Here is a 14380-nt window from a genome sequence, read left to right on the forward strand (position 1 = left end):
ACCCAAGCGTTGTGGGCTTCTGCGATGGGAGTTGTATATCCCATTCTATTAGTGCCTCTGCGGTAAGACGATGGAAGTAGAGAAGTGGGCGTTCTCTGAATTTCGCACGTCGATTTCCTGACACCGCACCGCGACCTTGGTTCGCAACACACAGGCCTCTTGTCCAGGGGCAAGAAGCCCCCCCCCCAATTTTCGGCACGGGAGTTGCATTCCTGGATGTGATATCGTGGATTCCAGGTGAATTCAGGAAACACAGAAGAAATGACTTCGGGGCGGTACGGTGAACAGCAGATGGACTGGCTCAAAGAATAGAAGCGCGGCCGGGCAGGGAGTACATTATGTACAATAAGAACTTGGTACTTCAGAGGTGAACGAACAAGCCACGCTACGGCTGTCATACAGCTACTGCGCATGCGAAGCGCTTCTGTATCCAAGTGCTGTCAGAGCATGCGACTTCCGAGAAAACCTGACTGTCAACAGACGCGAGGCAGTACCGATGCATATGTTATCTGTTATATTTCTTTCCGGGGATTTCTCCTTCCGCTCTACTGTGCAATCCCTACACCGGTGGCTGTATTCGTGCTCCTAGTTGAGCGCGAACTGTATCTCCTTTCACCTCTTCGTGCCATGTGGCCGTATGTACACGAGAGACTGGACACAGCATCGTCGATCCTGGGTTTCTGTCCGGGCATCTCTTCAGAGATCTTTCCTCGCTTCTTCTTCTACCGCGCTCAGACAGAGGAGTTCTCCCGGCGGACAGGAGAGCACTGACATGCACTCGGCCGTCCTTTTTTTTTCTCCTTCGAAGTAGCATTGGGATTGGTACGCTACCCAGGGCAACAAGGGTTTCACTTGCTACAGAATCTCCAGGCCGTGCTACATTATAAGAAACCTTCTTAATCCAAGAGATCTAAAGGCCCCGTAATGGACCGGACCTTTCGATCTCTTGCAGTTTTCTCCGTACTGCCTCTGTTTCCTCATGAAGACGTACGAAAGAAGTTTCTGTAGTATTGCTGCTTTGCTTGCTATTCGGGGCTTCCTGGTTTCCCAGGCCTCATGCTTCTCGACAAGAGACTGTCCACTTCCTTGACTGCACTTGCTTGCCCATGAAGGATACCGAGGTGCGTGCACATCTACAGGATGCTGATGTGGCCGTCGCGTCCCTCACTCTGCTGCCGCCTTCTATTTTGAGGGGGTTCTCGAGGCGCGAAAGCAGCTCCAGGCCTCAGCGGGATACCGTTTGTCGACTTGGGCTTTTTTGCTTTCCTTGCTTCCCTTCCGTCTACTCTTCTTCCGGGACAGATGTGCGCTGTCTCCTGCAGGCTCTCGGTTTTGCCCTCGGGATTGTCTCCTGTGGTTCAGGCGGCCTCAAAAGCGCCCCGTACTCGAGGGGGGTGTGCTCCTTCTCCTGTATCTGACCCTCCTTTTGCTTCCTCTTCTTTTCAAAGTCTGCGGCGCCCTCAGAGGTTTCTCTCATCTGCTCCACCGTTCGCCGCTCCGGTGAGGCCGTCGGACACGCGCTCCTCGTCATCTCGCTTTACGCCTGTCCTCCCCCCCTCGAAGGTGCAAACAATACAAATGCGCCCCTGTTCCTTGCGTTCATGCTGTGAGCACAGTTGCCTGTTGTCTGGTTTCTCCTTTTCTGCATTTCGTTCCACATATCGATGTACACCCCAATCGCTGTTCTTTTCTTCATCTTCCATCTCTCGTTACCATGGAATCTCCTCTCAGAGTTCTCGTCACGAGGACACCCACGGTCCAAAAAGATTGCCGATGTTGTGTTCGCGAAGAGGCTTAGCGACAAGGAGACATGCAAAGACAGTGAAACTGAATACAGTTCGCACACTGAGAAGAGCCAAGAATGCATACAAACAGTATGTTCTTCGTCGTGACCCACGAAGTACGTATTCACACTTCATTGCCCCTTCTTCGTCTTCGATGACTTCTTCCGATCTTTCACTTTCTGTCGCCTCTTCGCCCGTTCCACTTCCGCTACGTCCGCCCTCAAAACATCAGCTAAGGTCTCCCTATGCCAATCCCTATCTCTACTCTTCTTCTCTTTCTCCTGCACCCCTACCATCGCCTCCTCCTATCCTGTTTCACAAAGTTGTGCTTGTGGATGATTCACTTGCTCAGCGCGCCATGGAAGCCCGGATCCGGAAGTCTCCTCTAGGAAATGTGAAGAAACTTAAGGCTTTTGAACTAACTACAGCCTTGTGTACCTATGCTCAGGTGTACATACATCACAAATCTCTCTGGTCGGAGCTCATCCTGGAATGCATGCGACGATACAAAGACTTCAGTGTTTCCGAAGCCTCATGGGTGCTTCATGCTTTTGCTGAAGCGCACGACAGAAGGAGGCGTGAGCTTAACAAGAAGCTGTTCTTCTCTCCGCGTTCTTCTCCAGATGAATTTCTTACTCCGTCATTGCAAGAGACATGTCGGCGATTAACCCTAAGGGTCATCAGAGAATCTTCCCTACTAACACTTCCTGATAGTGCAAGAATTCTCCATGCGACGGCAACGCTGAGGATCATGGATCCTCGGCTCATCCGAGTTCTGGATTGTCTCATTCCTCAGTTACTGCCGTCCTGGTGTTCGGGTGTACGTACACCTCAAGAAACACACCGCATTCTGCAACTCCTAGTTTGTGGGTTTGCTAGACACGGGCTTCACTCTACAAAAGTCTTCAAGACTGCCTCGGAGATTTACAGTTCACATATTGACAGGTGGGTGGATATACACTTCAGTCAGAAAAGAAAAAGCTTACGCAGAAGTCGAAAGTCACGTATGAATCTGCTTGCTGCGTCTTCGAACCCCGATAACCAAGAAGGGGTATCTTCTTTCGAACGGACGAACGTCGGTTCTCCCCGCCAAGAAGGGCAAGCTCTTGGGAAATCAGAAAGACGAGAAAAACTTCCCGTGATTTTTCGTTTGAAAGATCTGGAAGAAGAGGAGGGGGCAGGAGGTGACACAGCGGCGCTAGGGGGTGAACAAGGAGGAGAACAAGCTCAGGGTCTTCTTCCAAAGCCTCATAGAATCGTGTCTGTTCTACAAGCTTTTGCTTGTTTACAGTTTCAGTCAGAGCAGCTCATCACTTCAGTCTGTCGCCTGCTACATGCCACCATTCCTGCGTACCATGGGGGAGAGAATACTTCCGCTTTATCTTGTACTTCTTCCTTGTCGAGCTGTTTTCGTTCTTCTCTTTATCGGCCTTCTCCTAGTTCCTCTCGACCATCTGTGTCTTCGGCTGTCTATTGGAGTAAAGGACGGGGTGGATATAGGTATAGATATACAGGGGCAAGACGCCCAGGGCAGGGTTCTTCCTCTCCTCTTGTGTGGACAGGGCTGGCGTCTCCTTCCTTGCCTTGTCACCCAGAGTCTTCGAGGGCTATGCTGCGATATATTCGTCGGTCTCCTTCGTCAAAAAGTCCTTCTTTGCCTTTGTCTTTTTCTCCGTCGTCTCTGTCTTCTTCCACTTCATCAGACGGTTTGCCTCATTCCCGTGGTCCTTTACCGCTGTCTCAACACGGCGCGTCTCCAGCTACGGCTCTCTCGGTGGTTTCTCATGACACATGCTTACCTTCTCCAAGGGTTCCCAGCCCTTCCTCTGTCATGTCACCGCCTCGCTCTCGTAGAGCAAGGGCTCTTGTTTCTCTTCCTCCCGGTAGTGAAGCGTCTCTCGCTACAGCTTTAATGGTTGCGCCTCGGCAGCTTTTGCGTCGCAGGAGGAATGAGAGAGCGACTGTCTCCTTTTCGTCTCCGTGTATTTCTCCTGGGTGCTATGGGTTCTCAAAACAACGACGGAAACCTATGGCCGAGGCTGAAAAAGAGAAGTCCAAAGCTGGGAGATTTCAGAGGCGAGTTGACTGGCGTCGTATGCTTCGTGATACCTTAGCTGTACACATACCCCCGAATACACGTTCTCCGTTCATAAACCGAAGAGGTCAAATGTATGGCGGGGGTATGAAGAACAGATGGAACGAACTGGAAGCAAAACGTGCGGTCGCACTAAAAGACGAAATACAGAGACAGCTGAAAGCTTGGACTTTGAATGAGCTTGGTTCCGTATTATCTTCTCTAGCTTCTGTCGGTGTACGGGATCCATATTTAGTGTCTGTATGGAAGGAAGGTGTGAGGTATTCTCTCCATAGATTGTCTCTTGAAGATTTGATACAAACCCTGAATTTGATGAGGCGCTTTGGAGTATATGGACGTGCACTGAGATATCGCATATGTCAGAGACTGAGCTGGCTGTTGGCTATGAAGACCGGGAAAATAACTGATGCAGATGATGTCATTCGACTCAGCCTGGCTCTTACAGATATGCCGACAGGACCCCTTGAGGGAGAACAAGAGTTTAGAGATTTGCTTAGTGAGGTGAGAAGAAGACTAACACGGACATCAAGGACGTGGTTGAAGGAGGAACAAGGAGAAGAGGCGCTCAGAGGTAAGCAGAGAAACAACATATGAAAGGCAGGGGAAGAGTTGATGGAGAATAAATTTAGGATATCTACAGCAAACAATAGAGGTGATTCGGACAGTACTGCGGCTGCCGTGGCGACAGGGGCAAGGCCTGTATCTCATACGCTTATAACAGGGTGACTGGTTCTAGGGATGGTTAGCAGCATCTCTGAGCACTCGGACTAGGAGAGCTTCGTTGACGAGGGGTGCTGAGGAGTCTTTTCGTTCGTCCTTCCGTGTTCTGCCTGCCCATGACTACAAGAGCACATATTGCACCTTGTGCTACATGGCATCGTGTTCACTCCTGTCCGTTGCATTTACACATTTATGAGAGTTTGACTATATGGAGAGAGGGCAGTGCTGACTAGCGTACAGGTGGTATTGACAAAGACGGAGATAGGAGGGACTGAAGAGAAAGACAACTCCACTGGGGGCTTTGTTTGTTTGCGGTTCTTCGCTACCATTGAGGGTGCATAATCTTCAGTTCGTTTTCGTGCATTTTATTGGGCGTAGAACTATATCAACTGTGATTAAAGTCACCAAGATACCACAGAGTAGAACCGACTCTAATCAATACCAGTAGTGCCCTTCCCCCCCCCGTCACCTAGAACCCTGGTATCCATTGTGCTGTCGTCACTGCGTGTATCTTCATGTATGGCTACAAAGACATCGTGTACATATTGCTGCTACAAAGTGAAAGCCCTACCTTGTTTTCCTTTCCATAGCTTGCTTCCCTATCCCGCCGTCTTATTTTCGTAGTGTGGGCACTCGAATACACAGGCGACAGTTCGTGGATCAGGGGCTAAGTGTTTCTAGTCTTTTTTTTGTGGTATCTCTTTGTAGTCTCCGCTGCAAGGTTTTGTTCAACGGGGGGACAACAATAGGAACTTTTCTTCGTAGAGACTGACAGATTACGGGTGTCAGGAGATTGAGCTTGACAATGGAAGGAAGCCGACCCCCTACCAGGAGTGCTGAGTAAGCGCTAACGAGCGCTGTAACTTCTGCAGCCAGTTCTTCATCCGTCTCTTGTAGTCCGATCTGGTCGCACTGTCCTCGTGAACGTTTGGATGTGTCGTCTTCTTTCTTCCTCTCCCCTCCCTACTATAGGACTCCACGCTGTTGTTTTGAAACATGAAATCTTTTTGCGTGTTTGCTTCTTTCACGTTTCTGTAGATGCCTACCGGATTCTTGTCAAGAAAGCTAAGAAACCATCTCCCCTGCCGTCATCGGAACACTCCAGATATGCGCTTCGTCCCGCCTCTTCTGTGGTTCGAATCTCCCCAGTATGTGGGAGCGAAACAAAGGATATCCCTTCGTCGTCTTCATCTGAGTGTCTTTCTTCCCTCTCCTCTCTGGAGTCTGTAAAGTCTTCGTCTACCGTACCACTCTCCTCTAGCCGTGTATCTAGAGGCGTGTTACCCTCCTCGTTCGCTGCGCCTACGTCTCATGTTTCTTCTATTCTTGCATCGTCTCCTTTTTCGTACGGATCTTGTCGTCTTCCTCTGCAGTCTCCTGCCGCACTCTTTCCGTGGCGTCCTGTCGAAGCCGTTTTTCCCTGTAAGGTGTCTCCTTCTCTCCTTCCTCCACTTCTTCACGTCGTCGTCTCTTTGTTTCCTTTCTCCTCTCCCATTCCTCTTGAGCTTCTTCTCCCTCGCATCCGGCAAGCGGGGGTGGGAGCGTGTCTTTCTCTTCATCAACTGCATCAGATTGTTAGAGACCTGCGATCGTGGGTACAACTTCACCACACTGCTGGTATATGGGGGAGATCGGAGACGCCTGCAAGAAGTTCCTCATGGCTCTACGGGAAGGACGAAAGAGATGCGGAGGCGATTTCTCCCTATTCTTCTTTCTCCGTTGGAGTATTGGATAGACAGGGGCGAAGGGAAGAGATACCGTCCTCATTCTATCTACTGTCCGCGGATGTCGGAGCAATGGATGATGGACAGCAAGCGGCGTGTCCCTGGTATAACGTTAATTCTACCGCTTCGTCTGTGGAAGATTCAGGTAGTGAAGATGCCTTCACAGGAGAGAAACGCAACAACAACAACAACAACAGCCGAGAACCTCAGAGGTCTTCAGGATCAGTTGATCCTTCATTTGAGGTGTTTGAAGCACCCTCTAAAGTTGTCCGCTCACCAGGAGAAACAAGAGTAACCAGGACTTCTAGGGACACACGTATGATAGAAGACACCGAGGCTGCTATTTGGCACGCTGCTCGTCTCCGAGCACGGCTCTTATTGTCTTCCATACAGCCGTGGTCAAGGCGACCCGCGCAAGGCCTTGTACATCAGCAGGACGGCAGGCTAAGAAGAGGCGAAAGAGCTGAACTGGGGAGGGAAGCTGTCGGCTCTGACCGTCTGCGGCCCAGGAAGGGGGCTGAGGTGATTGACGATGAAGCCGGGTGTTCGGAGAAGACGCAGAGAAGCCCATGCAGTTCCAAGTTTTTCTACAAGGAGGCAAAGAAAGCTGGCCAGGGACACAGTCTCGCTTGTTTGACAGAGTTAGCAAACCACGGCATTCTTCTGATAAATCGCTTATCTGCGACCTTCTGTCAAGAAACAGGACTTGAAGCCAGGTCGGAACAAGGAGGTGAAGGGCAGGGGCGAAGGGAGGAAGAACTCCAAGAGGCTCGAGGAGAGTTCAACACTCCACCAACTTCCTCAGTCAGCTTGCACCTGTCTCCTAGACAGGCAAGTTTTCGTGTCGCTGCTAGGTCAGAGTTCAGCTCTCAGTGCACGAGAAGGCACGACAACAAACCGCGGGGAAACGGGTTGCTCTCTACTGCTGATGTTGTGCAGCCGAAGGAGGAGACTCTGCCGGACTCCTATGCACTCTTGAAGAGAATTCGCTCCGCTATTCGATGCTCGCAATTGAAGCAAGCAACAGGAGAACATGAAGGCCTGGGCAGCCGAGAAGCTTCACCGAAATACCAGTGTTTTTCCAATGGCCCGTTTTACACTCTTGATGAGGCTCTAGCTGTGTTAGCTCTTGAAACAGCGCCCTATACAGGCCTCTTGTTGTCTCGGGAGCCGTTCGCATTTAGAGAGTCCACTCCACTTGGGGAAGGTGCTAGCGGCGACGTGAAGACAAGAGACTCGCATACCCAGAGAGAGTTTCTGAAAGAACCCACCGTAGACGCGATCCCCCGTGCTTTGTGGGAACCCGCTCCTGATATTCTCGGCAGTCTTGTTGGTTTCCTCTCGTCTACTCTTCTCTTCGCGACCGAAAAGCAGATCGTCGAGACCACGAGGATTGCTTTAGCTGTGTTAAGGCATCCTGTCTGGCTTCATAGGCTTGAAGCGCAGCTTTTTCGTGCGACAGCCGCAATCTTGGGGTGTTCTCAACCAAGGTTCGGGGACACCCAGACTCCCCCGGCCGTCTCCCTACGAGAAAGAGAGATTCGGACCGTCCAGGGAGAGAGTCTTCTTCACGCATCAGATCAAGTCTTCTGCAGCCCAGAGAAGGGTCGCGACTCGCAGGAATCTGACAAGCAGACTCATTCAGAGTGGCTTGCGACAGAGGCAAGCTCGAGCAGATATCGAACACCGGCGCTGAAACAAGAAGGAGAAGACGAAAAGCGATCAACTAAAGAAGAAAGGGAGGGGGAGTTCGAGCCTGCGTTGAATGCGATTGGCCTCAGACCCCCGCCCGGAGCAATGCCCGGGTTTGCTGCTGGTGATTGGACGCTTGACGTCTGGGAGAATGTAGCTGCCATTACAACGCTATTGCTCCAGCAGCAGCAAAAGATGCTCAAAACCTACCGCGCTGACGACCTTCTGTTGGTTGTCGCTGATCTGCAGCAGGTCGCTCAAGGCATCCAGGATGCTTTCAAACGCGCATTCAGGAACCGGGTACTTTTCCCTGGGCAGCAGGGACCGGCCGATGCCAATATTTCTACGGAAAGGCCGGCACTCGACAAGGGAGCCATTCAGGCTTTAGATATGTTGTTTGGGAATTCTCTCCAGTTGATTCAGCTGGTCGAAAGTACTGTGCTGCCTGATCTCTTGAACCGCCTGAGAGATGCGCCGCATCTCATACAGGCAGCCAGCCCTACTGTAGCCCTTCGTGTTGCCTTACAAAGTGTGGCCAGCGCTCTCCTGACAGGAGAAGCGGACGTTACAAGGAGGAAGACCAGTAAAAATATGGAGTACAACGGCAGGGACGGCCGATCGTTGCTGGCCGACAGGAAGCAGCTAGAAGCCCATGCGTGCTCTTTTGCCTTTTGCCAGGATCCTGCCAGCTGGGTGTGTCTTGAGCGCCTTGCGACACTCAGTGCTGAATACCCTCTTGCAGCTCAGTCGGCCTTTCGAAGCGTCCACGACACGGTTCCGACCTGGTGCGGCCCTGCGAAAAAGGCGTCTGAAGCATTAGGAACAGTACAGGGCACTATGGACAGGCAGGCTTCCTGCAGGTGGGTAACCCAAACGGACCTCGTTTCAAACCGTCGCGAACCGCATTCAAGTGAGAAGTCTCCAGGTGGGTGTAAAGCAGTAGGGCCGGCAAGTGAGAAGCTGGGCAGAGCTTTAACGAAGTGGATGCCTGACGACAGACGTCAGTATGGTCGCCCGGTCGCACACGCCACGTCGGCAAGCAAGTGTAAAGACAATGAGGGCGAGGCTGACAGCCGACGTGCACGGAGAAACAAGCAGGAGGAGGAGTCGCGGCATGATAGTGCTCCAGAGTTGCGGCGAAGAGTGGGGATGCAAGAGATATTTGCTCTTTTCCAAGCCTTGCGAAAGGCAGAGACAGCTGGAGTGAAAGACAGGGTTTCTAAGAAGCGAAGCGGATGTGAGAGAGAGCCCGAGTGGACTGAGACTGGGGAGAAGAGAACGCTGCTCTGGAGAGGGTACGAGGATGTCGCGCTACTTGTTGTTTCACAAGTCGCTAGAAATTCTGCTTCAGTCTGGTGCATCCTTGAACGTATCCGGCTCGCCGGCTACCGCGGCATTGCGGTCCGTGTAGAAAAGTAGAGCTGGTTTCCTTGTGCACTGCATTCCGTAAGTACTTAGGGGAGCCATGGTTGGTTAAGGAGGCTGCGCCAGTGACCGGGTAATCAGAAACAACGGATTGAAAGAATGCACACAGACCACCCTCAAGGCAAAAGAGTACAATGACACGTACGAGCTCTCGTACCCTCTGCAGGATACCGCTTGTGTTCAGGACACGAAGCCCGGGCTGAAGCGTTGCCTCCCCACGCTGCGGCAGACGGCATGGGTGAGGGAGTTGAAGTCGCTTGTCAAGGGGCCATCCGCGTGAGCTCCGACGTGGAGTCCGAGCAACGGACTGCAGCCAGTAGTGCACTCCGGTTTTCGGGTCAGCTTTTTGGGGTTGTCACGAGCTAACCGCTTGCTTCGGTCACCTCCGATTAGGAGCTGTCCAGCTCAGAAACATCGGCCGGACACTGAATTTCCGTTTGCGGGAAGCTGGAAAGGCGAAAGTGCCTGTATCTGAGTGTCCGAGGAGTGGACTGGGTAGTCGGGTGGAGTGTTTTGGAGTAGCGCAGCTCGCCCAGGTGCCCCACTCTGGTATACAGATAGTGAAGAAAAGAACGCTGCCTTCCCTCCACCACTTTCGGTGCACTCCGCTCCTTCGCTGATGTCTGGTCTTTTCGTAGTGGCCGCTCTATTTCGCTGCGTACGTGCAAGCGCTCTAGTGGGCGTTAGCTCCAGAGAACCGCCGCCGCGCTTTCCAGCCTGGAAAACAACCTCCGGACCACTGGTCCACAGTGCAGCACTACACATTGATGCGACACTGAGCGTGCCCTGCCGCCGTTTTTTGCGTCCTCGTATTCAGGGGGGATGTTCTGATCGCTGTTACAGATGACCAAACGAGTTGCATGCAAAAGACGATGCAAGACCCACAAGTGACCGTGCCAGTCACGCATACGAAATCGCATGAATTAGTGGAAACAGATAATAGCGAGAACCACTACAGCCAAAATGCTCGTGCTTGCGTGCGTGGCTACACTCGGACTCCCACTCGACGGAACCTTCACCTTCACTCTGCACTCCTTGGTTGACGTGGATCCTTCAACTGCATCTACACACTTGTAGCAAAGTGTCTTCTCGGCTTTAGGCAGCTCAGTCAGTGCCAAAGTGTTCATCAAGTTGTCCACTGTGAGTGTCGCTGACGGGAGCTCCTCATCTAGGGACACTGCGGTAGAGCAGTCGTCCGTGTAAACCTTAGTGGTCTCTTTCGGCTGTATGGACGTCAGGTCACCACCGCACTTGAACGTTGCGCTCTTTCCTGTCGGGTCCACTTCTACCGTGATGATCCCCTTCTCCTCAGCACATGCTGCAGCACCGGGACAAATGAAGGAAGGGTTACCAGTCCTGAGTCACGAGTGCCAAGCAGAAAGACAAGAACTGTTCCATTTCAGACACAGTGGCGTCGAGCAGCCGACCCCACTCGCGTGCCTCGCACACAGGTGGCTTGACAACAGCGGAAGTGCCGGTGAGGTAAACAGCCGGAAGGCACCTCCCTCTAGTTGTTCAGGCATTCACTTACTGTCAGCGGATGGCTTCGCCGGAACGGTTACTTCGACCGTGCAGTTCTTCTTGGGCTGCGCGGCGAGGTCCCGGGCTAGCGAAGAGCCTGTTGTGCCTGTGCACTGGAGATACACTTTCTTCGTCGTTTCCGGAAGCTTTTGAGCCGTTACTGTATAGGTGGTGCCCTCTTGCGGTTCCCTGGCTTGGGCTGGCCCAGTGACAACGAGGGCCACTTCTGCACCGACAACTTCGCTGAACTCCTTCTCATTCCGGCACTCCTTCTCAGCAAAGCACTTGTGGAAGTTTGGGGCATCCTGTTCTTTAGAAGGAAGCAGGTTAGGCAGCGCAGTGGGACATATAAACGACACTGTTTTTGAGGTCAGACCCAGGACGACTTGTAGCTCCTTCCCCTCGCCCTCGCACTTGTTGCTTTGCGTGACGCTGCCAGCTACGGCGGCAGTCACAGAAAAAAGAACTAGTAGTGGACACGCAGCAGAGACTTGTGCGCGCACAAGGCACTGGCGTGACTTTGGGGCGCAAGTCAACATCGCTTCCTGTTCAAACAAGAGTAACGCCTGAGCCACTCACAAGTCCGGTTACGAGCCCCACCCCGAAGCAGCAGCAATCGCAGCCGGAATGATGTAACACGGCCCTTGTACCAGGGCGACGGAACAACCAGAGCTACTTGGACTTATGAAAGCGATTCGGCGTAGTGTTCTGGGACCACGGATAATCTAAGACAGTTTGGAAGACGCAGAGTCGCGCGTCACAGTGCCACTCTAGGAGGTCACTTGTGGTGCCTCAAGACCGACTATAGCTCGTCTTTGCCGGACGGGGCAGCTCGCGAAGCCGCCGATTGATGCCCGTTCCCCTGTCGGTTTCCCCGGGTCCCCCGCCGCTCGTGCCGCGGGGGGACGCTCTCGACAGACACCGTGACGGTCCGGGTCTCTCCCTACGCGGACGACGGAATTTCCGGCTGGGCGCAGGCGTCAACAATTTGAGCGAAGGCGAACCCACGCTGTCACTGCTCGGGCGGAATCTCCATTGAGAACTTCGGCAAACTCCTCTTTACGCTTCCGTTGCCTCCTTCGCCCCAAAAGCTGCCCCAGCACGAGCCATGGGGCTGGAACTGAGAGGCGGCGTGGCCGGGCAAGTCCCGGTACAACGGGTGGCCACGACGCGGTCTGGGGACATCCCCAGCAATCCGGACGACGGCTAATAAAAGCCGTAGCTGCTCGGCTTCAGATATTTGGTAAGGATATTGACACTTCCGCCTCGTTGCGAAGGCTTGTCGGCCTTGCGAGGTAGGAAGAGTGCTAGGTGATGCCACTCCTCGGAATGCGGGCCGTTGCCCTCAGCTGGCGGGAGGGGCAGCCAGCCTCGCAGGCAGTTGACGGACTGGCAAACGGATGCCGTCAAAGCAGGATACGCCCAGGGAGCGGACGTAATTGTGAAAACCGAAATCACTCGGGGCGTATTTCTTGGAGGGAGGACAGTTAACCATGAGGAGCCAAAAGGTCCGCAGCGGCTCAGTTGTTTTAGCCGAGTACTTGACTGACGGCAACAGCGACGCGGGAGATCCCGCGGACTGCCTACCGCCGGATACACTTGGCGCGCGTGTCCAGGTGCTGCGGGTTTCGTAGGGACCCCTTAGGGGATGCAGCCATCAGTCTCCCGACGGCACGGCCAGCATAGGGTGACATGGAAAATGCGGGGCTTTCTGCCGCAGGGCGAGCGGCGGTCCCCTGACCCAGAACGCAGGATACCCCTGCTGCGTGTCTTCGCAGGTACCAGTGACAATTTCGTCGCTCTTCTCCGCGGTATGCTAGCTGGGGGGTATGTTGTCTGTCTATGTTGACGCAGTCCGAGACTCGCTTCTCTGCTCTAAAGGGAAAGCCGGATCCGAGTATGTGCTACAATAACACAGTCGCTACGAAGTATGCAAGACAGGATGTGCATCGCGGTCGGGCTAGCGAGGGGCGCAGCAGGGCTCTTCGGGGCAGCATTCCCTTTTGATTCAGCGCGCTAGGCTCCCGGAAGCTACAATGACAATCAGAAGCCTAGCCTGTTCGCGAGGTATGCGAGGACTGAAACCGAGGAATGTTCCACCGGCGTGTACTACCTCGCCCGCACGCACACATCGCAGATGCGCGCCATTCCGCGACTGTAGAGCGCGTTGAAGCCTCCCAGCCCGCTGGCCCACCGTTGCCCCGTCGAGCCGCGACCGTCTCTCTCTCCGTCCGCACCCCGACATAAACAGTATCGAACAGCTGTTCCCGAGCTCGTCCGGAGTGTGGAATGCTTATGTCCTTGACGGAGAAGGGCGACTACACAGAACGATTGAAGTTCTTTCTCCACACCAAGTCAGGAGTTCTCCTCATAACGGAAGAGTTCTAGTGGCTGGGTGGCTGGTGAACGACAAGTAGGCGGCTGGCCACCCCTCCTTTGTTCAAGTTGGGGACTCCAAGGCACGACGGCCATCCCCGGGCCTACATTGGAGGTGGGCAGCGTTGTCCCCAAGCTCTTTTCAGACAAGCAATTCCATGCATGCTTACATATGACACCGAGGTGGCTGACACCGCCTCCAATCTTCTACATATAGTCAGCTGGAGAGATTCGCGCTTTTTGATCCGAAAGATCGGTTTCAACCTCGGCTTGCTGCTACTCGCACCTCCTCCTTCCGAAAAGTTCGGACCCTCCTCGAGGCCGACGGGTACTGGTTCCTGTATTTTCGTGTGTCCACTCCTTGGACTAGTGTCCCAGGTCACGAGAGGTTTTGTCGAACGGCGAGGACATTAACCTCGAGTAGAAATTCCCTTTGTGAGTATGGCCACGCTTTCAGAACACCAAGGAACGGAAGCACTCACCAGTGTCACAACACGGATATCGGTGGACACACTTGAGGATAGGCGTGTTGGGACCGAAAGCGAAGTGGACTCGGAATAGGTGATGACAATTCCGGACACCCGTTACAAATTCGGAGTATTGCCTTTCGTTTCGGTATGACTCTGCGCTCGCGGAGAATCCCTAATTCTACACTTGCTCCGCCCACTATGAAAGGGCCTCCTTGACTGTTTTGCTAACAACAGTCGTGCTATAGGGGGTGTGATGAAACCGTCGGAGAGCCGATCATCGTCACTCTATCATCATTCCGTCTACGCGACAGCACAGAACAGGTCACTGCCTCCTAAGACATCCACGGCTTTCTTCGTACCGCAAAAAAAAAGGCGAAGGGAGGGGGATTTCTTTCCGTAAAGGGGACTCGGACGGGAGTGATCTAGACCCCTGGTCTTGTGTACACGCGTGTAGTGACTTGTATTCGGATACTAAACCGAAGGAGATGCGAGGAATGGCAAAAGCAGATACAATCACACGCGTACGACCAGGCATCTGAGTCATTTGCGCGAACGCCGACGAGTATTTCTTCT

The 14380-nt window shown here is 53.2% G+C and overlaps 4 protein-coding genes across 4 annotated transcripts; 2 read left to right on the forward strand and 2 right to left on the reverse strand.

Annotated features, from left to right (window-relative positions):
* The first annotated feature begins 30 nt into the window (after positions 1-30).
* On the forward strand, positions 31-9606 carry CSUI_007473 (uncharacterized protein). Its single transcript, XM_068067618.1, has 2 exons — positions 31-4450; positions 5638-9606. The coding sequence occupies exons 1-2, from the start codon at positions 1303-1305 to the stop codon at positions 9432-9434; spliced, it is 6945 nt and encodes a 2314-aa protein (XP_067920407.1). The 5' UTR covers positions 31-1302; the 3' UTR covers positions 9435-9606.
* Positions 9607-10308: 702 nt separating this feature from the next.
* On the reverse strand, positions 10309-12500 carry CSUI_007474 (sag-related sequence srs53f). The gene is made up of 2 exons (XM_068067619.1): positions 10972-12500; positions 10309-10758 (listed from the first exon to the last, which is right to left on the reverse strand). Exons 1-2 carry the CDS (start codon positions 11498-11500, stop codon positions 10364-10366), a joined length of 924 nt encoding a protein of 307 aa, XP_067920408.1. The 5' UTR covers positions 11501-12500; the 3' UTR covers positions 10309-10363.
* Positions 11940-12874, forward strand: CSUI_007475 (uncharacterized protein; the record flags this gene model as incomplete). The annotated part of the gene is made up of 2 exons (XM_068067620.1): positions 11940-12204; positions 12816-12874. Coding segments are annotated over 2 exons (324 nt in total), but the record flags the coding sequence as incomplete, so codon positions are not given.
* Positions 12875-14011: 1137 nt separating this feature from the next.
* On the reverse strand, positions 14012-14380 carry CSUI_007476 (uncharacterized protein). Its single transcript, XM_068067621.1, has one exon. It carries the CDS (start codon positions 14349-14351, stop codon positions 14130-14132), a length of 222 nt encoding a protein of 73 aa, XP_067920410.1. The 5' UTR covers positions 14352-14380; the 3' UTR covers positions 14012-14129.

Source organism: Cystoisospora suis (genome assembly GCF_002600585.1).
Source record: "Cystoisospora suis strain Wien I chromosome Unknown contig_3950, whole genome shotgun sequence".
In the NCBI taxonomy this organism is placed as follows: domain Eukaryota; phylum Apicomplexa; class Conoidasida; order Eucoccidiorida; family Sarcocystidae; genus Cystoisospora; species Cystoisospora suis.

Coding starts and splice junctions, on each gene's coding strand:
- CSUI_007473 (XM_068067618.1), top strand. CDS start 1,303: ATGTGCGCTGTCTCCTGCAGGCTCTCGGTTTTGCCCTCGGGATTGTCT. Junction 4,451..5,637: donor AGGAGAAGAGGCGCTCAGAG/GTAAGCAGAGAA, acceptor ACGTTTCTGTAG/ATGCCTACCGGATTCTTGTC.
- CSUI_007474 (XM_068067619.1), bottom strand. CDS start 11,500: ATGTTGACTTGCGCCCCAAAGTCACGCCAGTGCCTTGTGCGCGCACAA. Junction 10,759..10,971: donor GGCGAAGCCATCCGCTGACA/GTAAGTGAATGC, acceptor CCGGTGCTGCAG/CATGTGCTGAGGAGAAGGGG.
- CSUI_007476 (XM_068067621.1), bottom strand. CDS start 14,351: ATGACTCAGATGCCTGGTCGTACGCGTGTGATTGTATCTGCTTTTGCC.